The sequence below is a fragment of the Eutrigla gurnardus genome (assembly GCF_963514095.1).
Source record: "Eutrigla gurnardus genome assembly, chromosome: 17".
NCBI lineage: Eukaryota > Metazoa > Chordata > Actinopteri > Perciformes > Triglidae > Eutrigla > Eutrigla gurnardus.
This window is the reverse complement of record NC_139928.1, coordinates 13002686-13028467: the sequence shown is the minus strand read 5'-3', so window position 1 is coordinate 13028467 and position 25782 is coordinate 13002686. Positions and strand designations below refer to the sequence as shown.

The 25782-nt window shown below is 43.9% G+C and overlaps 4 protein-coding genes across 4 annotated transcripts; 1 reads left to right on the top strand and 3 right to left on the bottom strand.

Moving 5' to 3' along the window:
- Positions 1-4075: 4075 nt before the first annotated feature.
- Positions 4076-8407, bottom strand: LOC311027470 (kelch-like protein 10; the record flags this gene model as incomplete). The annotated part of the gene is made up of 6 exons (XM_084031493.1): positions 4076-4217; positions 5380-5765; positions 5884-6033; positions 6177-6758; positions 6929-7412; positions 8253-8407. The coding sequence occupies 6 exons, from the start codon at positions 8405-8407 to the stop codon at positions 4076-4078; spliced, it is 1899 nt and encodes a 632-aa protein (XP_083887619.1).
- A 2722-nt stretch (positions 8408-11129) lies between these two features.
- Positions 11130-14094, bottom strand: LOC311027469 (kelch-like protein 10; the record flags this gene model as incomplete). The annotated part of the gene is made up of 5 exons (XM_084031492.1): positions 11130-11450; positions 11569-11718; positions 11851-12432; positions 12603-13086; positions 13940-14094. 5 exons carry the CDS (start codon positions 14092-14094, stop codon positions 11130-11132), a joined length of 1692 nt encoding a protein of 563 aa, XP_083887618.1.
- Positions 14095-15491: 1397 nt separating this feature from the next.
- Positions 15492-18559, bottom strand: LOC311027467 (kelch-like protein 10; the record flags this gene model as incomplete). Its single annotated transcript, XM_084031490.1, has 5 exons — positions 15492-15899; positions 16018-16167; positions 16315-16896; positions 17067-17550; positions 18405-18559. 5 exons carry the CDS (start codon positions 18557-18559, stop codon positions 15492-15494), a joined length of 1779 nt encoding a protein of 592 aa, XP_083887616.1.
- Positions 18560-20993: 2434 nt separating this feature from the next.
- On the top strand, positions 20994-23735 carry hey1 (hes-related family bHLH transcription factor with YRPW motif 1). Its single transcript, XM_084032009.1, has 5 exons — positions 20994-21155; positions 21250-21325; positions 21464-21547; positions 21697-21778; positions 22022-23735. The coding sequence occupies exons 1-5, from the start codon at positions 21070-21072 to the stop codon at positions 22681-22683; spliced, it is 990 nt and encodes a 329-aa protein (XP_083888135.1). The 5' UTR covers positions 20994-21069; the 3' UTR covers positions 22684-23735.
- The last annotated feature ends 2047 nt before the right edge of the window (positions 23736-25782 follow it).

Sequence of the window (25782 nt, the reverse complement as noted above, 5' to 3'; positions counted from 1 at the left end):
CACACACACACACAACCGCCCGCACTTAAAAATAAATACACACCACTGGTCCCCTCTGGAGAGATCAATTTCACGGGATCACACGGCGAGCTCTGGTTCCCAGGCGCTCCTCACGCGCTCTGCAGACGTAGACGGTTCCTTCACACAACCTGAGTCCTGACCCGCCATCATTACCGGGGTCAGAGGAGCAGCAACCCCTCCATGCAGCAGGAGATGGTGGGGGGTGAGGGGGGTGCAGGGTGGGTGGCTGCTCTCTCCCAAGACTGCAGAGATACTGAAGGGAGGCTCGTTCTTTTCTTTTTTTCGTCTTTTTCTTGAGGCCAGATGTCAAACGCTAAAACATGTTTCCACTGTTCAGGCTCGTTATCGAATTAGTGAGTAAAGATGAGTGATTAGAAGTTTGTGTGTGTGTGTGTGTGTGTGTGTGTGTGTGTTGCACATTTGACAAATGCGTGAAACCAATGTTGCTTTTTTCGCCTCACAATTTCGCCATTCCTCCAGGCCCAGATCTCACACTGCAGCCATATCAAAGGATCAAAATCTCAGTCCGTTTTTCTTCAGGCGCAAAACTCGTGACTGCTGTCGCATGCCAGCAGGTTATCCTTGTCCTATATACTCTTCATCATGTAAAATGTCAGAACAGGACAAAGGTCCCCCCCATTTTCCAAGGGCAGGAGGCCAATTTGAGAGTGCGACTGGGTCAAACTCAAAAGCGAATAATTACCTCAAGCTGAGATGAAAGTTAAATAACCGCCTTTGTTCTCTATGACTTTCTCTCGCTCGCCCCTCACAGTGACCACCCACCCGGAGTTTCAACCGGCTCCAGACGTGAGTCACACCCAAACCTCCACGAAACCAGCCGCTCCACTTTGCCTCCAGATTAAAGTCAGACAGCGCTGATTATGACATCCTGTGAATTTTCCCCCGGCAGGTACTTTTTTTTTTTTATCTGAATTGACCGGACGCAACAAATGGAAGTTGAATACCGAGCCTCCGATCCACCTGTTGAATTTAGATATCAAATGTACCAGACGGGAGGATTAGCGGCCCATTTAGGAGATCAGAGGACGGCAGATGAAGGGGGTGTGTTCAAGTCGTCTGGGTTTCCTGCACCCCAAAGAAATCACAGACATGAGCTGTGCAACATATATCCGACAACTCTGCTGTCTGGGAAAAATGCTACAGGTGCCTCCGAGCGCTCACATCCAGGCTCAACCACAGGCTTTGAACTGAAGTTATTCAGCTTAACTCGGTTTCCCTAATGCTGCATAGTTTTGATGTACAGAAGCCAATTCTAATTATTCTGATGGAGCTCCAAATGTGTATTAATCCGCAGTCGATCATAGTCAGGCAACAAATGTACCCAGAACCTTACAGCTGTTTTAGGAAATGAAACCAATGGGCTCGGGACTTGGAGCCACATTAACAGATGTTGGTTTTGGTCTTTTTAGCTCCTATATTTCCATTTAATATGTTCACAATAATCAACAATGTAGAATATATTTAAATTATGCGCAACTGTTATTATGTTTTTCTACTTAATATAACTAACTTTATTTTTTCATTCTAATTTTTCTTACTTTTATTACACACATTACGCATGATTCATTCTATAATGACATTTGGCAGGTGCAAATTCCAAGGAGACTTCATGAATAAGATTATCAGCTAAACAGTTAACGTGTGACAGAAACCAAAGTCATTAGAGAAAAATAATTAAGATACAAACTTAAATCCAACCATCCAACTTGAAAAGGCCATAAGATGTTTGTTTTCAAGAATTAGAATTTAGATTCAGACTGAAATATAAATATAATGTGAAAGAAACATTTGTCTTGTGTCATCAAGACAGAGTTGGTTTCTGTGTGTGTGTTAGTGTGTGTGTGTGTGTGTGTGTGTGTGTGTGTGTGTGTGTGTGTGTGTGTGTGTGTGTGTTACAAAGGGAGGCCCACCGTGAACACTTCCCATGGGGAGACAAGACAGAGATGAGTGTCAGTGGGTCAACTTTGACACATCCTTCACTTCCTCAATACACACACGTACACACACACACACACACACACACACACACACACACACAAACACACACACACACACACACACACACACAGTGAGAAATCTGTTCTGTGTTGACCCAATATGCAGGAGAGGACCCTGTTAACAAAACTCAGAGGGGAACTGTCAGTGATAGACAAGAGCAAACAATGAAACCACTTTCAAACCCCCACCCTCCTGGACAATACTAGGGTATCACACACACACACACACACACACACACACACACACTCCTAAAGACACATTCATAAACAATGTCCCCCCCCCCCCTCTCTCTCTAAGGCACAATGGTCGGGTGTCACACACGTCTGGAGCAGAATTAGCCGTCGCTTCCTCTCTCTGTCAGGGGAAACAAAGTGAGCCTTCCTCCGTGGTCCCGCACAGCTCTATTTATAAACAATAACACGGCTCGCCCTCCGCAGGGTTTCACCAGAGAGCGGCTCGGCGTATTGTTCTCGAGCGGACGAACATCTGTCTGTGGCTAACCTGCAGACGCCGCAGCTCCCAGCGTCTCGCTGCGACACGCTGACGGTTACACCTTCAAAAACCGTTGGATTGGCTTTTTAGCAAACCCAGAGCTGCACCCCCCCCCTTACTACACTTGGATGTTTAATACGTAACAGTCCGATTTTATGACATCACAGTGGGGAGCCAATCATGTTCCACAAGTCACACAGGTCAAACTGGAAGGACTTTTCACTGAGGTCTTGTGTCCAGAAGTCACGTTCTAAATTAAAAATATTTGCATATTCATTGATTGTGGCTTTTTCAATGAGTGATTATGCTTTTAAGACGTCTTTTTTTTTTATAGTTTATAGAGTGTTTTATTTCGTGTTGTTCCTGGAAGGGGACTTTTAAACAGTGTGGGAAATCTGTGTGTGTTGGACTGTACTGACACGTGCTGAATGACATAATGAACCAAGTCTACTGCAGTTTTTCTACCACTTCTTTGTCCGTCATTATACATTAATTATCGCATTTAAAGACCCCTCAACTAAAATGAGCAACGACGACGAACCCAAAACTTAAGACAAACATTTATCTGGCAGTGAACTTCACAAAGCAACATGTGTTGAAGGATCGTTTCCTGCAGTCGGTTGATTTATTACGTATATGATACGTGGCGAGTTTTGCAAGATGAAACAACAAACAACCAAAAAACCTGACGTCACCAAATGAAGGCTTTGTGTTTGCAGACGTTCTCCAAGTGATTCTCATGTGTATTGAACATTTATCCTTGTTAGCGATTTGTCATATTTGTGCTCATACTTCTGATGATGACATCACGAGGCAGACACATATTTTGAAGCGGTCCACGGTTGACTTTGTTTGGTTAAGGAGTAACTGAGAGTTCCTGGACGCGATATCAACATCGTTCATCATCGTCACTCCGTCAACGCGGCGGCGCGGCTTCATTTACACTCGCGGAAGTCATGCAGATCCACGCGAGCTCTTTGCAGGAAATCAAATCCAAACAGCAACTAAATACCTGATGACGTGTGGACTCGTTGTATAAATATGAACAGCAGACGTGACATATAGACTGCGTACGGCAATGAAGTGAATTTATCGGAGATATCTGCTGTGAAAACTACTTCAAAGCCCGAGTGTGCATGCATTAATCCAAATAGTTCCTTCTGTTTATGTCTCCACTGATGACATGTTATTGCTGAAAAATAAAATGCACTTGTGGCTTTCTAATAAACTGAAATTCCAAACCCGCTTTGATTGCACGCTGTGTGAGCCGGCAGAAGACATGGAAACGTATCATTTTCAACGTTTGATTTCTACATAGATGCACTAATGTCTCCCCTTTGAACCGACCCTTAACCATGTGCATCAACATCGATTGAGAGGATTTGGAGAGATAAAATTACCTTCGGCTGAGGGAGAAAAGACAGAGTGAGGACACGATTCAAGAAAACAAGGCAGAGGACAATATGGGAAAACAGGAAGTTGCAGATAAAGGAATAAGATAAATGTATGAGAGAGAGAGAGCACAATCTTTCTGCAAACCTGGTTATTTTGGCCCTGAGATTGAGTCGGTTTGGTGGCCTGATTTGCAGCGGGAGAAGAGAGGGGAGGAGGAGGAGGAGGTGGGTGGGGATTTGATGATGCCGTGTAGCGGGTCCTCACCTTCAAAGGGCGGCCCCTGAAAGGCCCTACTAATCACAACATGTGATGAGACCGGTAGAACAAAGACAGCCGTGCAGAAAATAACAGCGTGGGAACTCTGGGTGAACTTGAAATACAACAAGAGGGCTCACCCCCACCTCCCTCCCTCCTACTCCCCCTAGTTACTCTCTCACACACACACGCATACACACACACACTCACACACACAGTCAGAAACTAATGTGGACGCACACCTGTGTTTATTGTGACAAAGGCTTCAGGTTGCATGTATGCAGCTTCCACACACGCACACACACACTAATAATCAGTTCGATGAATGTTGTGTGTCTGTCTTTAGCCTTGTACAACAACAATAAGATGAAAACAGCCCTAAGTGCTTCCTCTCATTCATATCAGCCAAACAGGCAGCCTCCTCTCTCTGTGATGACTATTATACGCCTTGGGTTGCTGTTTGCTCCCACTGATAAGGATCACCATATTGTGTGTGTGTGTGTGTGTGTGTGTGTGTGTGTGTGTGTGTGTGTGTGTGTGTGCATGTGGAAGTTAGTCATGACTGATCCTTAATCTAGAGTTGATCTTAATAAGCACAAGATCAACAGTACATTCCCCCAGACAGTGAACGGCAGTGTATTTCATTGATGTTGCAATATTGTTTTAGTGTCTGATGAATCATGATTTCATGTTCAGAGAGTAGGAGGTATTTCATATTTATTTTTAATTTTTTTTAAAGTGACCTTCACTGACATTTTTAAAGTAGTTTTTTTCAGGTTGGATGTAATGTCAGCGTGCTGCCGGTGCCGACTGGTTTCAACGTGGATCGCAAACGTTAACAAGAAGGTAATGTTTGTTATCCAACATTAGCCGTTCGTAAGTGTTCAACCACTGTGGAGCTAAAATGCACAGGGATTATAAAATGCCGGCTGCCATGTTTATATTGACCGTTGAACTCATCACTCTATTGGTCTTTGAAAAAGCAAAAGAATGTAAAACTTGGTGGCTTTTTAAATATCGAAATGCCAAATATGCAGATCACACTCTTAGATATGCTGGAATACACATTTTTTAGTTGGACTACCTTCACATGGCATAAAACTTACTTAAGTTCACACAATCTGTCAGTAGCAGTTTGATGCAGAAAGAAGTTTATTTTATTTAAATGTACATTTTTAAAAAAACAGTTTAACAAACCAGGGTGGATGTTGTTGGGCAGAACGGCCTGCCTCCGCAGACTCCACAGGCACACTATCCAAATCTAAAAGCGGCAGTACGTCACGTGGGACGAGATACTCGGCCATGTTGGGGAGTCCGGACACCACACAGCAGCTCAGGGCACTGCGGGCGACCCCCATGTCAGAGACCTCGGACCACTCACCAGTGGCCACGTTGTAACACTCCACGTTGGGGGAGGTGGTGAAGCCGTGTAAGCCCCCGGCAACGAAGAGCTGGCCGTCGATAACTTCGATGCCGAAGTTGGTGCGAGAGGTCAACATGTGGGACACTTCCTTCCAGGTGTCGCTCTCAGGGTTGTAGACCTCAGCGCTGCGGAGACGACTGGTGCCATCAAAACCGCCGACCTTTGGGAGGAAGAGGAAATTAAAAGTCAAACAGAGATTGAATCAGTTTCTCTGAATCTCTTCACACTTCAAACAGTGTATTTGTTGTGTGAGGGTCAGCAGTGTTTCCTGGACTTACAGCATAGAGGCAGTCTGCATATGTAATGACACCGAGCCCACTGCGGACGCAGGTCATGAGGCCGATGATCGTCCACTGGTTGGTCTCTGGGCTGTAACATTCAGCCGTCTGCAGGCACTCGTTCCCATTGAAACCACCGCAAACGTAGACCTGGGAAAAACAGGAAAGGACTTTAATAGGATTTAACAATTAAATGATTTAAGAATTAACACTTTTCTTGGCTTCCACTGGTAATAAATCATCTGAAATATCGCTACACAATATGATAATAATTTGAGAATTATGAGACCCACCTTGCTGTGGAGCGTCGCGGAGCTGGCGTCACTTCGTCTCTCCTGCATGGATGAAATGAGACTCCACTGGTTTGTCTCAGGGCTGAAGCGCTCTGCAGTGGAGTGTCGTGCGTGGCCGTCGTAACCTCCCATGGCATAGATGCACCCGTTCAGTGTAGCGACGCTCACATAGCAGCGGCGGAAAAACATGGGCGACACCTCATGCCAGGTTTTTGAGCTAAGGTCGAACCTGCACACGTTGTTGAAGTACTCCAACCTGTCGAAGCCCCCGACGCAGTAGACGCTCCCGTTGAGGAAGGCGGTGCCGTGGTAGGCACGAGGACGCACAAGACTGTGGGTCATGTTGATCCAGTCGTTGGTGTGGACGTTGTATGCCTTGATGCCGCCACTCCCGCCTCCGATGGCCAGCAGGATGGCTTTCGGAAGGCGAGGACGGGCGAGATGGTTGTAGACATCGGTCTCGTTTTGCATGACTTCATTGGCTTCCATGACCATGCGCTGGCAGTCTGTGTTGTTATTCACGAGCTCATTAGACATCACATTGATCCTCACGTACTCTGTACCCATCGAGGCCAGCCGCACCTACAGAGAAAACAGGACAGAATGCTTGAATTCAAGTTCATGTACGGCAGTACTTTAGGCCGGTCCTTTTATCCTACCTAACAAAATCTATTCAAAATGTCATCATTAAAGATTTTACAGGATGAAACCACGGAGAAGAAATCTAAACATGTGACAGGAAGTCATCGTACCTTAGACAAGAGTACAGCGATGTGGTCTTTCCTTTCTTCGGGTGCGTGGGCGATCCAGCGGAGGACGGCCTCATACACGGTCCTCTCGTTTCTCACTCTGAGGTCGTCTCTGTTGAGGATGGCGGTGAGTTCCTGCACAGAGAGCTGCAGGAACTCTTCAGAGAAGACGAGCTCCTCAAAGTGATCGACGATGAAGCTGTAGGCCTTGCGCTGCAGTTCGGGGCAGAAGCAGACGGCGGTGAACTGAAAGATGCCGATGCAGTTCTCTGGGCAGAGCTGGCCCTCCAGGAAGTCGCAGCACATTTGCACAAGGCCCATCACGTTGAATTGATCGGCTGCTAGAAGCAGCTCCTGTAAGTTGTCCTCCGTCACTGAAACGGAGCCGGTGTATGCAAACTGGATGATGAGCTGCATCATGTCGGGAGTCAGGCCGGGGATGTTGTAGACCTTTTTGTCTGGAGTCGACCAGCGTTGGAAGAGAGCTCTGTGGGTCAGGATGGAAACACAAAGAAGAGGATGAGAAACTGACGTCAGCTGTTCCTTCTTTGCTTCACACTAATAACTATAAGAAATATAGTGTGGCGCCTTTCAAAACAGCAGCAGAGTGAAATATGACTGATATCAAGGATCCTCCCAGTTTACGTGTAGCTTTAAACCACATCACTGACAAACCAAATACGCTGAATTACACATGAAATCTATTGAATAAATGACATCTGGAATGAAAATAGTGAATTATATGCATTTTATAACACTTTTCTGAATGCACTGCATTCTCCAAATCTGCTTTAAAGTACAGTAGTATGGAACTAAGAGACCAGCAGTTAAAATTCTACTTCACGTTAATCATATTTTTAAAAAACAACAAAACAATAACACGTTTGGCAAACATCATAAATCCAACTTGAGTTTACATCTACGATCAATGTACAAATTTCCCATCTTGGTAGTTGATATGAGATGAATGGAAACAAGAAACCTCATTTGAAATGATCAAGTCAAGTCATTATATTTATAAAAACTATACCGACTATGTGTAGACAGACAGGGAAACTACACCACTGGTTGACTTCTTGAATTTTGAATTATCCTTTCAAATATGTTACAAATATTCTCGTGGCTGTCTATCAGGTGTTTAATGTCCTCTCTAGATGACACTTGTTTTTGTTTTTTTTTAAATCACAAATGCTCTATGAGCTTGTTATGTGTTGTAACTCTTCTCTCAGACTTCAGATCGCTAATACATCAATTTGCTATTACTTTCTGCTCATTTGAAGGATATACATTCATAAGCTTCCCCCCTAATATCAGATAATGTACTCACTCGAAGTAGAGGCTGCATCGACAGAGGATGGTCTTGTGGATTTGAAATTCCACGTCTTCAACAGTGATGACTGCGTCGCAAAGCGTTCCCTCCAGACGTAAATCATCGAACCCTGAGTCAGGAAACAGGAAAGAAGACTTGCGTTGATCACCCATCTTGATTTTCTCTCGATAGAGTAGTTGTCTCTGTGTTGTTGTCTCTGGCGGTTGGCTTGTGTGTCGATCAAGAGAGAGACTGGACACCTTCACAGATTTCCATTCTAGAATAGATGCTCATCACATCACTATGATTTATGCGGAATGTTATTGCTCAAATTTAGTTTCTATGTGTTTAACTGCAGCTTACATAAGTCAGACAGGAGGTGAAGTTCCACTAAAGTTGCAGAAACATGAACTCACACTGTATCATTTGTTTAAACCCTTTATTTACTACGACAACAGATCTTCCAGATGATAATGTTTATTTTTTTCAAAGAGATGTTAATTCAACTATAAGTTTCTTCTTTCCAACATTAGCCATTCATAAGTGATCAACCACTGTGGAGCTAAAATGCACAGGGATTATAAAATGCCGGCTGCCATGTTTATATTGACCGTTGAACTCATCACTCTATTGGTCGTTGAAAAAGCAAAAAATGTAAAACTTGGTGGCTTTTTAAATATCGAAATGCCAAATAAGCATATCACACTCTTAGATATGCTGGAATACACATTTTTTTTAGTTTGACTACTTTATAAAATTCCCCTTCACATGCTAAAAACTTACTTAAGTTCACACAATCTGTCAGTAGCAGTTTGATGCAGAAAGAAGTTTATTTCATTTAAATGTACATTTAAAAAAAAACAGTTTAACAAACCAGGGTGGATGTTGTTGGGCAGAACGGCCTGCCTCCGCAGACTCCACAGGCACACTATCCAAATCTAAAAGCGGCAGTACACTGTTAGAAATTTTCCTGTAAAAAAACAGTAAAGAACTGGCAGCTGGGTTGCCATTATGTTACTGTAAAATTAACATATTTTTGCTGTCACTGAAAGTTACAGCTTTAAACTGTAAATAAAAAAACAGTGTGAACTGTAAAAAAACAGTAATGAACTGGCAGCTGGGTTGCCATTATGTTTCTGTAAAATCTACATATTTTTACTGTTACTCAATTAACAGTTTTGTCTTGTAAATGAAAAACACAGTGTAAACTGATATTTAAAATTACTTTCACTGTGTTTTACAATTAAATGACTATTTAGTTTGTATTATTTATACATTTCAATAATCTATTAAAATATGATTGCACACAGTTAAAGGCACTTTTGTAAAGAAAAACATGTTACATGTGACTGACTTTAGGTTTCACTAAATCTCTGTTTGAACCTGGCCACGGAAGGCAAACCATAATAAATTAACCTACTGATATTTCAATCCTGTCATTAAAATGTAAGAGAAAAAGCAGCTTCTTATTGCACTTTACTTTTATTTGAATGTAAAGATTACATGTAAAAACTTCACATGCTGAACAAATTGCATGTTAAAAACAGTATTACATGTTAAAATGACATGTTAAAAACAGTGTTACGAACATTTATATATTAACAGTATTACAAACATATACAGTACTGTTAGTGTGGAAGTCCAAGAACATCGGCAGGAGAGTTACGGCTCACTCGAAGACACCAGGTTTCTCAATCCAGCCTGCAAGTAGCCGTGTGTGTGTGTGCGTGTGTGTGGGTGTGTGTGTGTGTTTGCCTGTGTGTGCCTGTGTGTGTGTGAGAGAGAGAGAGAGAGAGAGAGAGAGAGAGAGAGAGATCAGCTCTAAAATAACTTATATTCGCAACAACTTACACTTATATTGCATACAAAATTAACATTTCTGCCCCTCATTCCCCCCCATCCTGATAAAAAAAATGTCCCAAGCCATGAACTAACACCTTAGCAAACCATAACATTCCAACCTTAAACATCCTCCTGGTACCTTTAATATAACCTTTTGTTGCTTGCATATGCAGTGGTGTAAACATACCAAGTAGTATCAGACGAGGAGTTTCTGGTATGTTGATGGTCCTCTCAATGTCAGCTGTAGTGGCAGATCCCTAGGACATAGAAAGTGAATTACAAACTGTGTTGTTATAAGATGAGTCATTGTATGACATAGTATATGTATATATAAAAAGAAAACGTACATCTGCAAGTAGGATCAGATCTGTAATGTTCTCGGAAAAGTGAGCCATCAGAAGCTGGAGGACACAATATGACAGCTCATCTTCACAGAGAGAGAACTTCCTCATTACAAATTACCAGAGGTCCCCAGGTAATACTTATCTCGTGCGAATAGAGTAAATTACATAGACGGTTTACACAAACTATCATAAAGTTTCATTAATTCACTGACAAAATGCAGCGGTCAACAAACGTTAACTTTGTAGAAATTAAAATGTGCTCCTTGTGTTGTTTGACTATCAGCTTTGAAAATTTAGCTAGCTGCTAACCATTCTAGCATGTGCATATGCTGTAATCATCAATGCTAACAAAACTAAATCAAAACTAATCAAATCAAACAATAATATAATATGTAATATAAAACAATCAAATAAAGTTGGTACTCACCAAATAATTAGTAAGATGGAGATGGATCAGGAATAGCAGGTAACTAGCTTCACATGTGCAGCTCAGGCAATGCTCTTCCCAGAATGCCAAAAATAATGCATGATACTGTTATCTAATACACTTTAACGGTAAAGTGTTGTATAATAGGAATACATTAGAGTTCCGTTAAAAAAACTGTAAATGAGCTGTAATTTCACTAATTTTCTGTAATATTAACAGTAAAGCACTGTTTATTAAAAAACACCTTACTACTGTTGAAATTCCGCCGTAAATTTACAGAAATTATTTACAGTGTACGTCACGTGGGACGAGATACTCGGCCATGTTGGGGAGTCCGGACACCACACAGCAGCTCAGGGCACTGCGGGCGACCCCCATGTCAGAGACCTCGGACCACTCACCAGTGGCCACGTTGTAACACTCCACGTTGGGGGAGGTGGTGAAGCCGTGTAAGCCCCCGGCAACGAAGAGCTGGCCGTCGATAACTTCAATGCCGAAGTTGGTGCGAGGGGTCAACATGTGGGACACTTCCTTCCAGGTGTCGCTCTGACGGTTGTAGACCTCAGCGCTGCGGAGACGACTGGTGCCATCAAAACCGCCGACCTTTGGGAGGAAGAGGAAATTAGAAGTCAAACGGAGATTGAACCAGTTTCTCTGAATCTCTTCACACTTCAAACAGTGTATATGTTGTGTGAGGGCCAGCAGTGTTTCCTGGACCTACAGCATAGAGGCAGTCTGCATATGTAATGACGCCGAGCCCACTGCGGACGCAGGTCATGAGGCCGATGATCGTCCACTGGTTGTTCTCTGGGCTGTAACATTCAGCCGTCTGCAGGCACTCGTTCCCATTGAAACCCCCGCAAACGTAAACCTGGGAACAACAGGAAAGGATTTAACAATTAAATGATTTAAGAATTAACACTTTTCTTGGCTTCCACTGGTAATAAATCATCTGAAATATCACTACACAATATGATAATCATTTGAGAATTATGAGACCCACCTTGCTGTGGAGCGTCGCGGAGCTGGCGTCACTTCGTCTCTCCTGCATGGATGAAATGAGACTCCACTGGTTTGTCTCAGGGCTGAAGCGCTCTGCAGTGGAGAGTCGTTGATACCCGTCATAACCTCCCATGGCATAGATGCACCCGTTCAGTGTAGCGACGCTCACATAGCAGCGGCGGAAAAGCATGGGCGACACCTCATGCCAGGTTTTTGAGCTCAGGTCGAACCTGCACACGTTGTTGAAGTACTCCAACCTGTCGAAGCCCCCGACGCAGTAGACGCTCCCGTTGAGGAAGGCGGTGCCGTGGTAGGCACGAGGACGCACAAGACTGTGGGTCATGTTGATCCAGTCGTTGGTGTGGACGTTGTATGCCTTGATGCTGCCACTCCCGCCTCCGATGGCCAGCAGGATGGCGTTCGGAAGGCGAGGACGGGCGAGATGGTTGTAGACATCAGTCTCGTTTTGCATGACTTCATTGGCTTCTATGACCATGCGCTGGCAGTCTGTGTTGTTATTCACGAGCTCATTAGACATCACATTGATCCTCACGTACTCTGTACCCATCGAGGCCAGCCGCACCTGCAGAGAAAACAGGACAGAATGCTTGAATTCAAGTTCATGTACGGCAGTACTTTAGGCCGGTCCTTTTATCCTACCTAACAAAATCTATTCAAAATGTCATCATTAAAGATTTTACAGGATGAAACCACGGAGAAGAAATCTAAACATGTGACAGGAAGTCATCGTACCTTAGACAAGAGTACAGCGATGTGGTCTTTCCTTTCTTCGGGTGCGTGGGCGATCCAGCGGAGGACGGCCTCATACACGGTCCTCTCGTTTCTCACTCTGAGGTCGTCTCTGTTGAGGATGGCGGTGAGTTCCTGCACAGAGAGCTGCAGGAACTCTTCAGAGAAGACGAGCTCCTCAAAGTGATCGACGATGAAGCTGTAGGCCTTGCGCTGCAGTTCGGGGCAGAAGCAGACGGCGGTGAACTGAAAGATGCCGATGCAGTTCTCTGGGCAGAGCTGGCCCTCCAGGAAGTCACAGCACATTTGCACAAGGCCCATCACGTTGAATTGATCGGCTGCTAGAAGCAGCTCCTGTACGTTGTCCTCTGTCACTGAAACAGAGCCGGTGTATGCAAAGTGGATGATGAGCTGCATCATGTCGGGAGTCAGGCCGGGGATGTTGTAGACCTTTTTGTCTGGAGTCGACCAGCGTTGGAAGAGAGCTCTGTGGGTCAGGATGGAAACACAAAGAAGAGGATGAGAAACTGACGTCAGCTGTTCCTTCTTTGCTTCACTCTAATAACTATAAGAAATATAGTGTGGCGCTATTCAAAACAGCAGCAGAGTGAAATATGACTGATATCAGTGTAGCTTTAAACCACATCACTGACAAACCCAATACGCTGAATTACACACATGAAATCTATTGAATAAATGACATCTGGAATGAAAATAGTGAATTATATGCATTTTGTAACACTTTTCTGAATGCACTACATTCTCCAAATCTGCTTAAAAGTACAGTAGTATGGAACTAAGAGACCAGCAGTTAAAATTCTACTTCACATTAATCACATTTTTAAAAAACAACAAAACAATAACACATTTGGCAAACTTCATAAATCCAACTTGAGTTTACATCTATAATCAATGTTCAAATTTCCCATCTTGGAAGTTGATATGAGATGAATGGAAACAAGAAACCTTATTTAAAATGATCAAGTCATTATATTTATAAAAACTATACCGACTTTGTGTAGACAGACAGGGAAACTACACCACTGGTTGACTTCTTGAATTTTGAATTATCCTTTCAAATATGTTACATTTATATATATTTATATTTATTATATATTATATTTATATTATTGTGGCTGTCTATCAGGTGTTTAATGTCCTCTCTAGATGACACTTGTTTTTGTTTTTTTTTAAATCACAAATGCTCTATGAGCTTGTTACGTGTTGTGGCTCTTCTCTCAGACTTCAGATCGCTAATACATCAATTTGCTATTACTTTCTGCTCATTTGAAGGATATAAATTCATACGTTTCCCCCCTAATATCAGATAATGTACTCACTCGAAGTAGAGGCTGCATCGACAGAGGATGGCCTTGTGGATTTGAAATTCCACGTCTTCAACAGTGATGACTGCGTCGCAAAGCGTTCCCTCCACACGTAAATCATCGAACCCTGAGTCTGGAAACAGGAAAGAAGACTTGCGTTGATCACCCATCTTGATTTTCTCTCGATAGAGTAGTTGTCTCTGTGTTGTTGTCTCTGGCGGTTGGCTTGTGTGTCGATCAAGAGAGAGACTGGACACCTTCACAGATTTCCATTCTAGAATAGATGCTCATCACATCGCTATGATTTGTGATTTATGCGGAATGTTATTGCTCAAATTTAGTTTCTATGTGTTTAACTGCAACTTACATAAGTCAGACAGGAGGTGAAGTTCCACTAAAGTGGCAGAAACATGAACTCACACTGTATCATTTGTTTAAACTCTTTATTTACTACGACAACAGATCTTCCAGATGATAATGTTTATTTTTTTATTTTTTCTCTACTTTTCAGAGAGATGTTAATTCAACTCCAAGTTTCTTCTTTCGGCTGAAGTTTGCATTGATATACACTCAATCGTGCACACATTGACAGACACTTATAGTAAAACACACATTCATTGCCCAAAATCTGCACTCACTCCCTGGTATTACACCGCTGCCTTACCTCAAGGGCAAACACAGCAGGTAGCCCGGGAACTAATTAGCTAGTTAGCCTGCGGTTGACTGAGTAAAGACTCCATCCAAGAGGAGTCTGAGCTCAGTTCACGACATTGTGCTGTGTTAAAGAGGAAATGTGTGCAGCAGTGAACAGTAGGAGAGAGCATTGAGTTGATAAATGGCTGCTAAATACAGCGGCTTCTGATTAAACAGAATCCGAGGAAGTGTTCGTAAAAACGACGAGGCGGTGGAGAAGAATGACTGGAATCAAACAGATTACATCAAATTGCTTGATCTTAATAAGCACAAGATCAACAGTACATTCCCCCAGACAGTGAATGGCAGTGTATTTCATTGATGTTGCAATATTGTTTTAATGTCTGATGAATCATGATTTCATGTTCACAGAGTAGGAGGTATTTCATGGCAGGCATTATTATTATTATTATTATTTTTTAAAGTGACCTTCACTGACATTTTTAAAGTAGTTTTTTCAGGTTGGATGAAATGTCAGCGTGCTGCCGGTGCCAACTGGTTTCAATGTGGATCGCAAACGTTAACAAGAAGGTAATGTTTGTTATCCAACATTAGCCATTCATAAGTGTTCAACCACTGTGGAGCTAAAATGTACAGGGATTATAAAATGCCGGCTGCCATGTTTATATTGACCGTTGAACTCATCACTCTATTGGTCTTTGAAAAAGCAAAAAATGTAAAACTTGGTGGCTTTTTAAATATCGAAATGCCAAATAAGCATATCACAGTCTTAGATATGCTGGAATACACATTTCTTTAGTTTGACTACTTTATAAAATTCTCCTTCACATGGCATAAAACTTACTTAAGTTCACACAATCTGTCAGTAGCAGTTTGATGCAGAAAGAAGTTTATTTCATTTTAATGTACATTTTTAAAAAAACAGTTTAACAAACCAGGGTGGATGGTGTTGGGCAGAACGGCCTGCCTCGGCAGACTCCACAGGCACACTTTCCAAATCTAAAAGCGGCAGTACGTCACGTGGGACGAGATACTCGGCCATGTTGGGGAGTCCGGACACCACACAGCAGCTCAGGGCACTGCGGCCGACCCCCATGTCAGAGACCTCGGACCACTCACCAGTGGCCACGTTGTAACACTCCACGTTGGGGGAGGTGGTGAAGCCGTGTAAGCCCCCGGCAACGAAGAGCTGGCCGTCGATAACTTCGATGCCGAAGTTGGTGCGAGAGGTCAACATGTGGGACACTTCCTTCCAGGTGTCGCTCTGAGGGTTGTAGACCTCAGCGCTGCGGAGACGACTGGTGCCATCAAAGCCGCCGACCTTTGGGAGGAAGAGGAAATTAGAAGCCAAACGGAGATTGAACCAGTTTCTCTGAATCTCTTCACACTTCAAACAGTGTATTTGTTGTGTGAGGGTCAGCAGTGTTTCCTGGACTTACAGCATAGAGGCAGTCTGCATATGCAATGACGCCGAGCCCACTGCGGACGCAGGTCATGAGGCCGATGATAGACCACTGGTTGGTCTCTGGGCTGTAACATTCAGCCGTCTGCAGGCACTCGTTCCCATTGAAACCCCCGCAAACGTAAACCTGGGAAAAACAGGAAAGGACTTTAATAGGATTTAACAATTAAATGATTTATAGAATGATTAACACTTTTCTTGGCTTCCACTGGTAATAAATCATCTGAAATATCACTACACAATTCCGAGATAATTTGAGAATTATGAGACCCACCTTGTTGTGGAGCGTCGCGGAGCTGGCGTCACTTCGTCTCTCCTGCATGGATGAAATGAGACTCCACTGGTTTGTCTCAGGGCTGAAGCGCTCTGCAGTGGAGAGTCGTTGATACCCGTCGTAACCTCCCATGGCATAGATGCACCCGTTCAGTGTAGCGACGCTCACATAGCAGCGGCGGAAAAACATGGGCGACACCTCATGCCAGGTTTTTGAGCTGAGGTCGAACCTGCACACGTTGTTGAAGTACTCCAACCTGTCGAAGCCCCCGACGCAGTAGACGCTCCCGTTGAGGAAGGCGGTGCCATGGTAGGCACGAGGACGCACAAGACCGTGGGTCATGTTGATCCAGTCGTTGGTGTGGACGTTGTATGCCTTGATGCTGCCACTCCCGCCTCCGATGGCCAGCAGGATGGCGTTCGGAAGGCGAGGACGGGCGAGATGGTTGTAGACATCGGTCTCGTTTTGCATGACTTCATTGGCTTCCATGACCATGCGCTGGCAGTCTGTGTTGTTATTCACGAGCTCATTAGACATCACGTTGATCCTCACGTACTCTGTACCCATCGAGGCCAGCCGCACCTACAGAGAAAACAGGACAGAATGTTTGAATTCAAGTTCATGTACGGCAGTGCTTTAGGCCGGTCCTTTTATCCTACCTAACAAAATCTATTCAAAATGTCATCATTAAAGATTTTACAGGATGAAACCACGGAGACGAAATCTAAACATGTGACAGGAAGTCATCGTACCTTAGACAAGAGTACAGCGATGTGGTCTTTCCTTTCTTCGGGTGCGTGGGCGATCCAGCGGAGGACGGCCTCATACACGGTCCTCTCGTTTCTCACTCTGAGGTCGTCTCTGTTGAGGATGGCGGTGAGTTCCTGCACAGAGAGCTGCAGGAACTCTTCAGAGAAGACGAGCTCCTCAAAGTGATCGACGATGAAGCTGTAGGCCTTGCGCTGCAGTTCGGGGCAGAAGCAGACGGCGGTGAACTGAAAGATGCCGATGCAGTTCTCTGGGCAGAGCTGGCCCTCCAGGAAGTCACAGCACATTTGCACAAGGCCCATCACGTTGAATTGATCGGCTGCTAGAAGCAGCTCCTGTACGTTGTCCTCCGTCACTGAAACAGAGCCGGTGTATGCAAAGTGGATGATGAGCTGCATCATGTCGGGAGTCAGGCCGGGGATCTTGTAGACCTTTTTGTCTGGAGTCGACCAGCGTTGGAAGAGAGCTCTGTGGGTCAGGATGGAAACACAAAGAAGAGGATGAGAAACTGACGTCAGCTGTTCCTTCTTTGCTTCACACTAATAACTATGATAAGAAATATAGTGTGGCGCTTTTCAAAACAGCAGCAGAGTGAAATATGACTGATATCAGTGTAGCTTTAAACCACATCACTGACAAACCCAAGACGCTGAATGACACATTAAATCTATTGAATAAATGACATCTGGAATGAAAATAGTGAATTATATGCATTTTCTAACACTTTTCTGAATGCACTACATTCTAAAATCTGCTTAAAAGTACAGTAGTGTGGAACTGAGAGACCAGCAGTTAAAATTCTACTTCAAGTTAATCACATTTTTAAAAAACAACAAAACAATAACACATTTGACAAACATCATAAATCCAACTTGAGTTGACATCTACAATCAAATGTACAAATTTTACATCTTGGAAGTTGATATGAGATGAATGGAAACAAGAAACCTCATTTGAAATGATCAAGTCATTATATTTATAAAAACTATACCGACTATGTGTAGACAGACAGGGAAACTACACCACTGGTTGACTTCTTGAATTTTGAATTATCCTTTCAAATATGTTACATTTATATATATTTATATTTATTATATATTATATTTATATTATTGTGGCTGTCTATCAGGTGTTTAATGTCCTCTCTAGATGACACTTGTTTTTGTTTTTTTTTAAATCACAAATGCTCTATGAGCTTGTTACTTGTTGTTAATCTTCTCTCAGACTTCAGATCACTAATACATCAATTTGCTGATACTTTCTGCTCATTTGAAGGATATAAATTCATAAGTTTCCCCCCTAATATCGGATAATGTACTCACTCGAAGTAGAGGCTGCATCGACAGAGGATGGTCTTGTGGATTTGAAATTCCACGTCTTCAACAGTGATGACTGCGTCGCAAAGCGTTCCCTCCACACGTAAATCATCGAACCCTGAGTCAGGAAACAGGAAAGAAGACTTGCGTTGATCACCCATCTTGATTTTCTCTCGATAGAGTTGTTGTCTCTGTGTTGTTGTCTCTGGCGGTTGGCTTGTGTGTCGATCAAGAGAGAGACTGGACACCTTAACAGATTTCCATTCTAGAATAGATGCTCATCACATCGCTATGATTTGTGATTTATGCGGAATGTTATTGCTCAACTTTAGTTTCTATGTGTTTAACTGCAACTTACATAAGTCAGACAGGAGGTGAAGTTCCACTAAAGTGGCAGAAACATGAACTCACACTGTATCAATTGTTTAAACCCTTTATTTACTACGACAACAGATCTTCCAGATGATAATGTTTATTTTTTTCAAAGAGATGTTAATTCAACTATAAGTTTCTTCTTTCGGCTGAAGTTTGCATTGCTATACACTCAACCGTGCACACATTGACAGACACTTAGTAAAACACACGTTCATTGCCCAAAATCTGCACTCACTCCCTGGTATTACACCGCTGCCTTACCTCAAGGGCAGACACAGCAGGTAGCCCGGGAACTAATTAGCTAGTTAGCCTGCGGTTGACTGAGTAAAGACCCCATCCAAGAGGAGTCTGAGCTCAGTTCACGACATTGTGCTGTGTTAAAGAGGAAATGTGTGCAGCAGTGAACAGTAGGAGAGAGCATTGAGTTGATAAATGGCTGCTAAATACAGCGGCTTCTGATTAAACAGAATCCGAGGAAGTGTTCATAAAAAAACGAGGAGGCGGTGGAGAAGAATGACTGGAATCAAACAGATTACGTCAAATTGCTTGAACTTAACAATCCTCTGAGCATCTCTCAGTCATTATACTCAAATATGTGAGTGTTAATACTGTGTCAGACCTATAGAAACCCAGTCAAACACGTGACCACATATTTGTATTGTTGTTGTTGTTTAAATTGAGGAATCTTTGACCCATTAGTACATTTAGGTGGTCACTGCTCCATTCAGGGAGGACAATAAACAGCACTGTGAATGCTGTATACATGTTGATGTTGCTGATATTAAGAATATCACATTACACATGACACAAATGTGATTTTCAATTACACATGTTTATTTAAACACGCCACCGTCCCTGCAGGAGCGCCTCCACGGAAGGGTAACACGAGCCCTCCGTGTATGCAAACACACCCCAGCAGCTCTACTAAATGATGGGGGGGGGGGGGAGAGTGTGACCATTATAGGAGCCGCCGGTCTTGTGTCGGTGCAGCCGATGTGGAAAACTCCGGGTGAAAAAGGGACGCGGACGGCTTTGATTGCATTACGGCCTTTTGTTGAAAGCACTTGAAGTCCCCACCGCGTCTTTGCGGTGCATGAGGTCTCTCTGTGGGGTGAGATTAGACTTGGTGGCTTCCTCTGGTTGCGGCAGCGCTCCCCGTCTCTGCTCCCGGGCTGAGTTAGTATTGGATTACAGGTTCACACGCTCGCTCGCAGACCGCCCGTCGCCCCGACCAATTGCTCCATTCATTCCAGCGCCGGAGACGGCCGTCGACCTCTGATTGGTTATCAGCGCCGGTTAGGGAACTTTCCCACGGCCAGCGCGTGCTGACAGCCGGCCAGCCACTCCTCATCACCGCCGGGACGCGCACGGGGGGGTGGGGGATGGTGGGGGGGCGTCCACGGGCGGGGGCTTCGACGGACCGAAAGTCCATTGGACCGCTGTCAAAGTTTCTTCAAAGATCCTCTATTTTACAGAAGATGACCTTCAAACCTAAGCTTCACTTCTCAGACGAGAAAAGACCAAACTGGAAGAAGGAAATCATATAAAGCTAATCGAGTCAAAGAAGAACTGAAGACATAAAATTAATTAATTAAGTTCAAATTCAAAGGTCAAATTCCCATAGATGCAACAAATCTTTCTTGTACTCTGTTCAGGTCTTATACGCTTTACATAAACCGTTTTTAAATTAATTCTGGATCTTGGCAAAACACTTTTACCACCATCTCTACTTGGAGATCGTTCAGGTGCTTTTCATATCTTTGTCCTTTGTCAGCAGATAGAGGGGTTCCAGCTGCTGTTTCCAAGGTCAAAAACAAACTTTTAATCTCAGATTTGAAAACCAACACGTAGGCTACAAGAGGTGTGCGAAAGTAAAAATTGGAGAAAAAAAACCCTATTATTTCAGGATCGACCAAGATATCTTTTGTGTTTCTGTGCATTTTTGTTTTACTTAAAAACTTTGGAAATGTTTAATTCTCAAGCAACACAAAACAAACAAACACAGCAAACCTTTAAATCATTTCCACGGTGCGGTAATACCAGCGGAGTGAGACGTCTTCATCTCGTTTCCCCTCTCTGACTTGTCAAAGCGCATTTGGGATGCTCTTGCCAACTGCGTTGTCACTCAAACCCGGGGCCGCTCTGTGATTGGCCGGTAGGTCCTGAAGCCCCGCCCCCACTGGCCGGCACCAGCGTTGAAATGACACCGTGGGAAAGCTGAGCGCTTCAAACGGACGGACGCACGTCTCGAAGACGCAACAAGGAACGCCGAAGAAGGACTATTAACGAACCAAACATGAAAAGGAATCACGATTTCAGCTCCTCGGACAGCGAGTTGGACGAGACCATCGAGGTGGAGAAGGAGAGCGCGGATGAAAATGGGTAAGTTAGGGGTCTTCAGCCGGAATGGAAACAAAAACAACAACTTCAGTGTCTAAGAAAAAATACTGAGCGTCTCTGTTTGGTCTCTTTAAAGGAACATGAGCTCTCCTCTCGGGTCCATGTCTCCCACAACGACTACTCAGGTGCAGGCGAGGAAAAGGCGTCGAGGAGTAAGTACTCATATTTTATTTTTAATATATCAATAAAAAATAAAAAAAACCGTTTGCGGACATGGAAACTCGCGTGATTTCCACATCTTCGTCATATGCATTTATTCTGAAAATAACCATCATTTTTTCTTTCCTCAGATAATCGAGAAACGGCGCCGTGACAGAATCAACAACAGCCTCAGCGAGCTCCGCAGGCTGGTTCCCAGCGCCTTCGAGAAACAGGTAAGCGACAGGAAACTCCAATGTAATATCACTTATACAATAAAGAAAAATGATTTTTTCCATTTTAAATCCCGAAATATGAATTCCCTTTGTTCAAATATGCCCGCGTGGATTATTATTAATACATAATTGTCTCCCCCACATTGAAGGGCTCAGCCAAACTGGAGAAAGCAGAGATATTGCAGATGACCGTTGACCATCTGAAGATGCTTCATGCTGCCGGAGGCAAAGGTGCGTCTTAATAATGATCTGTTGAAAAGGACAAACAAGGTTCTCATTCTTTAGAACAAAAAAACAAACAGATACATGTTTCAAAACTCTAGATTATAAAAGTGTCTGTTTTGAGGGAGTATTTGCTCTCAAAGCCAGGAGCACAATGATTCATGTCAGACAAAGATCCTCCAGCTCTGGACAAACTTGTTTTGGAGCAGCTCAGGTGACTTTTTAAACTAATCCGTCTTCTTCTCCCCTCAGGCTATTTTGACGCACATGCCCTGGCGATGGACTACCGTGGTTTGGGTTTCAGGGAGTGCCTGGCTGAGACGGCCCGTTATCTGAGCATAATCGAAGGCCTGGACAGCGCAGACCCTCTGCGGATCCGCCTGGTCTCCCACCTTAACAACTACGCCAGTCAAAGAGAAGCCCACTCCGGCCTGAGTCACCTGGCATGGGGCTCCGCGTTCGGGACCCCTCCTGCCCACCTGACTCACCCCCTCCTCCTCCAGCACCAACAGGGGGCAGCGTTGGCGCCTTTGCCCCGCAGCGCCACCAGCAGCCCCCAAACTCCTCTCTCATCCACATCCACCTCCTCCTCCTCCTCTTCTTCCTCCTCCTCGTCGGCTGCAGAGACTCACATCACAGGCAGGCGCAGCGGCAGCGCCACGCCCCACTCTGATCAGGTCCCCATCCGGGTCCCCCCCACCACCGCCGCCCCCACCACCGTCCCACACCCAGCCCTGGTCTCCTCATCAGCATCCAAGCTCTCCCCTCCTCTCCTCTCCTCCCTCTCAGCGTTCCCCTTCCCCTTCAGCGCCTTCCCCCTCCTCTCCCCCGCCACTGCCATCGGCGCCCCGGTCTCAGCATCTAGTGTGGGCAAACCCTACAGACCCTGGGGCATGGAGATAGGAGCTTTCTGACTGAGATGAAAACCTCCACACAGTCCACACATAGACTCAACCCACTACCCAGCTGAGCTGGACTTTCAAAGACTTTTTTTCATTTCCCTCAGCTATGAAAGTACTATTTTTTCTATGACGTTGACACACCACAGAGGGTACACCTAGCTCTAGGATTTCTATTTTCTTCGCTAATGTATCTGGTTTTGTATAGAAGAGAAAAAACAGCGAGGAGGGAGACCACGACTAAAAAGCAACAGGAGTGATTGACTGTGATTGATGTCTGTTCCCGCCCGCCCCCCTTTTAGAAGTTTCACCCACTGTTGTCGGCCTATCAGGAATGGCTTTTCCAGATGGTCAAGCAGGCGCTGCCTGTCAAGTTCCTGGGCGAAACTGTCCCCCCTTTGTTTCCCCTCTGCGTGTTGGTGCCCTGGTTACGAGGGGGGGTGGGGGGGGGGGGGGGGGGGGGGGGGGGCTTGAGGTGGTCGAGCGTCACCCCCTTTTTACAGCATTTTATGGGGTGGAATAACCGAAACCAGGTGCCTGTTTGACTAAATACTGCAAACAGAAGTGAGCTACCAGCTTGGTTGAAATAGACGTGATTTACCCTCCGAGGTTCATATGGTGCTCCATTGTTTACGCTCGCTTCCCTAACTTATGTTTCCCCTCTGCAGTAAATTCTCTTAACAACTGAGGCTTCACGTGTATTTCTCCAGTTTCCACCATCTGCCCCACATTTCTTTTTCAGTTCATGTCATGTAACTAATGCTTGGGTCATTCCTCCTTTTCCCCCTCGTCTAGAAAGTTATTTTCTTGTACATGTTCAAAGCTGCAGCGTTGCTGATCTTTACTCGTCAAAAAGGAAGAGCTCATCTGTCTCTGCCACGGCAGCGAAACAAGTCGATACAGTTCGGCTCCCAGCTTTTTGTGTCTTCTCCTGGCGAACCTCGCTGTTTGAGTTTATGTTATGGTTGTACAATGCAAGCACTGACAAATCACACTTCTTGGCTTTCTCAGAGATGTTGCTGGTGATGATGACAGCTTCCCTGTAATAAAAGAGTTCTGTTAAATCACCTGTGGCTTCGCCGGCGTCTTTTTATGTGACTAGTTAATTTGCATGTCTGTTTATCCAAGTGTGCATGTGTGAATATGTTTGTTTGTATGTGTGTGTATGTGTGTGTGTGTGTGTTTGTGTGTGTTTGCTTATTAATGCCTGCAGTTGTTTGCGTGTGTGTGTGTGTGTGTGTGTGTGCATGTGTTTGTTTGTATGTGTATGTGCGTGTGTGTGTTTGCTTATTAATGCCTGAAGTTGTGTGTATGTGTGTGTGTGTGTGTGTGTGTGTGTGTATGTGTGTGTGTGTGTGTGTGTGTGTGTGTGTTTGCTTATTAATGCCTGAAGTTGTGTGTGTGCGTGTGTGTGTGTGTGTGCGTGTGTGTGTGTGTGCGCGGTACGTGGTGACGCCTGCTATCAGATGAGGCTGCTTGTTTCTCTCAGCAGCCCTCTGTGTGTGCACAGGAAACCATTAACAAGGAGGGGATATCCTGGACAATAGCAGCCCGGCTGGCCCCATGCGCTGCGTGGGAACTAGAGGAGGAGGAAAGAAGGAGGGAGGGAAGGTTGGAAGGAGGACGAAGAAAAGGAAAGGAAGGAGGGATGGCGCACGGAGTTGGGTGTGGAGGGAAATGGGGAAGAAAGAAACAGAAGAGGGGGATCAAAGGGGAGAGAAGAAGAAGAAGAAGAGAGGGGCCGACAAACTGAAAAAAGGAAGTGTGCAGACAGTTCTGTCCCTCTGCCATGGTTTCAGTGTGCACCAGCTGCACCTTCTGTTCTCAGCTCCTGCGTGCCGTCACCTCTTCTGCTGATCCAAAAAAAATCCACATACCCGCCAAAATACCTCTCGCTCTTTCATCTATTTCTCCAAAATGTGCACTCTGCCTCTCTCCTTTGATGTCTCTCATAATTCTCCTTAACCTTTTGATTTTATTACCGAGGATGATGCGGAGCCAGGTGGTGATGTAAGCTTCACTGCAGCCAAAACCACAAGGTCAATGAGATGTGAAGTTGAGACAACTTGTCCTTTGGCTCCCCCGGCTGGTTGTAAATGGTACTTCACCAACTGAGAGCAGAGATTTACTAATTTTACTACTTTTTACTTATCTTACTAAGTAGCAATAACACTACGTGACAACATGTAATGGTCAAGTAAACGACCTGCATTAAAAGACTTAAATGTTTCACAATGTATCATATTCATTCAATCAAATGATTTGTAAGTTATATCTGCAAAATAGCCAGTTACCTTGTAAAACAGTATACAGGATTTTTTTTTGTCACAACCATTTTAATATTCTGCTCGACTTATACAATATATATCTCGTATTTTGAGTCACTGTATCTTATTGAAAAATGTTGAAGTCAATCCGATTGAGCCATTTAGGTACGGGCAATAATAAACCGTCCACTAGACGTCGCTGTGACCTTAAATAGCATGTCTTTCCAGTTGGCCTACAGGAAGTTGGCAACAAATTAAAGTCACTTCAGACGTGACGGAATCTGTTTGGTCCAAGGTAGGCATGTTTATTTTAATAGAAAGAGTCTTAAAAAGGGCAAATTATTTTGAAAAACATAGTAGTAGTAGTAGTAAAGCTGATACTGTAATTAAAATGGACTTATCGCAACGAGAAACATGAAAATTCCTTGTTGTTTTTATGTTACATTTAATGTGATTTCATTATGCTGAAAATATTTTATTATGATGCTCTTACTGTCTAAAACACGTCATTGAGTGATGTAGGTAGTGATGCTGAGATAATAAATTAACTTTTTTTCCAAAAAATTAAACACTTGGGAACATTCTGTGTTGTTTATCAAACATAATGTTATTCCTTTATATATTTGATGGAAAAATGTCTGCAATGTTTTAAATGTGTAATTAAATTTGGTAAATATCTAGAATAAATACTTACTCTTACCATGAAGCCACATCTCAACTGCCCTATATTAACAGAAAGTCTGTTTAAAGGGAGTATTTACTCTCAAAGCCATATATATATATATATATATTTATATTTATCAATGAATGCTGCACACGACGTTATCTGAAAGAAGTCACTCTCAAA

What these genes read in the sequence shown, in the direction of transcription:
- hey1 (XM_084032009.1), top strand. Translation starts at nt 21,070, where the DNA reads ATGAAAAGGAATCACGATTTCAGCTCCTCGGACAGCGAGTTGGACGAG. An exon ending in GAGAGCGCGGATGAAAATGG is followed by an intron (nt 21,156 to 21,249) that starts GTAAGTTAGGGG and finishes GTCTCTTTAAAG; the next exon opens with GAACATGAGCTCTCCTCTCG. An exon ending in TCATGCTGCCGGAGGCAAAG is followed by an intron (nt 21,779 to 22,021) that starts GTGCGTCTTAAT and finishes TTCTCCCCTCAG; the next exon opens with GCTATTTTGACGCACATGCC.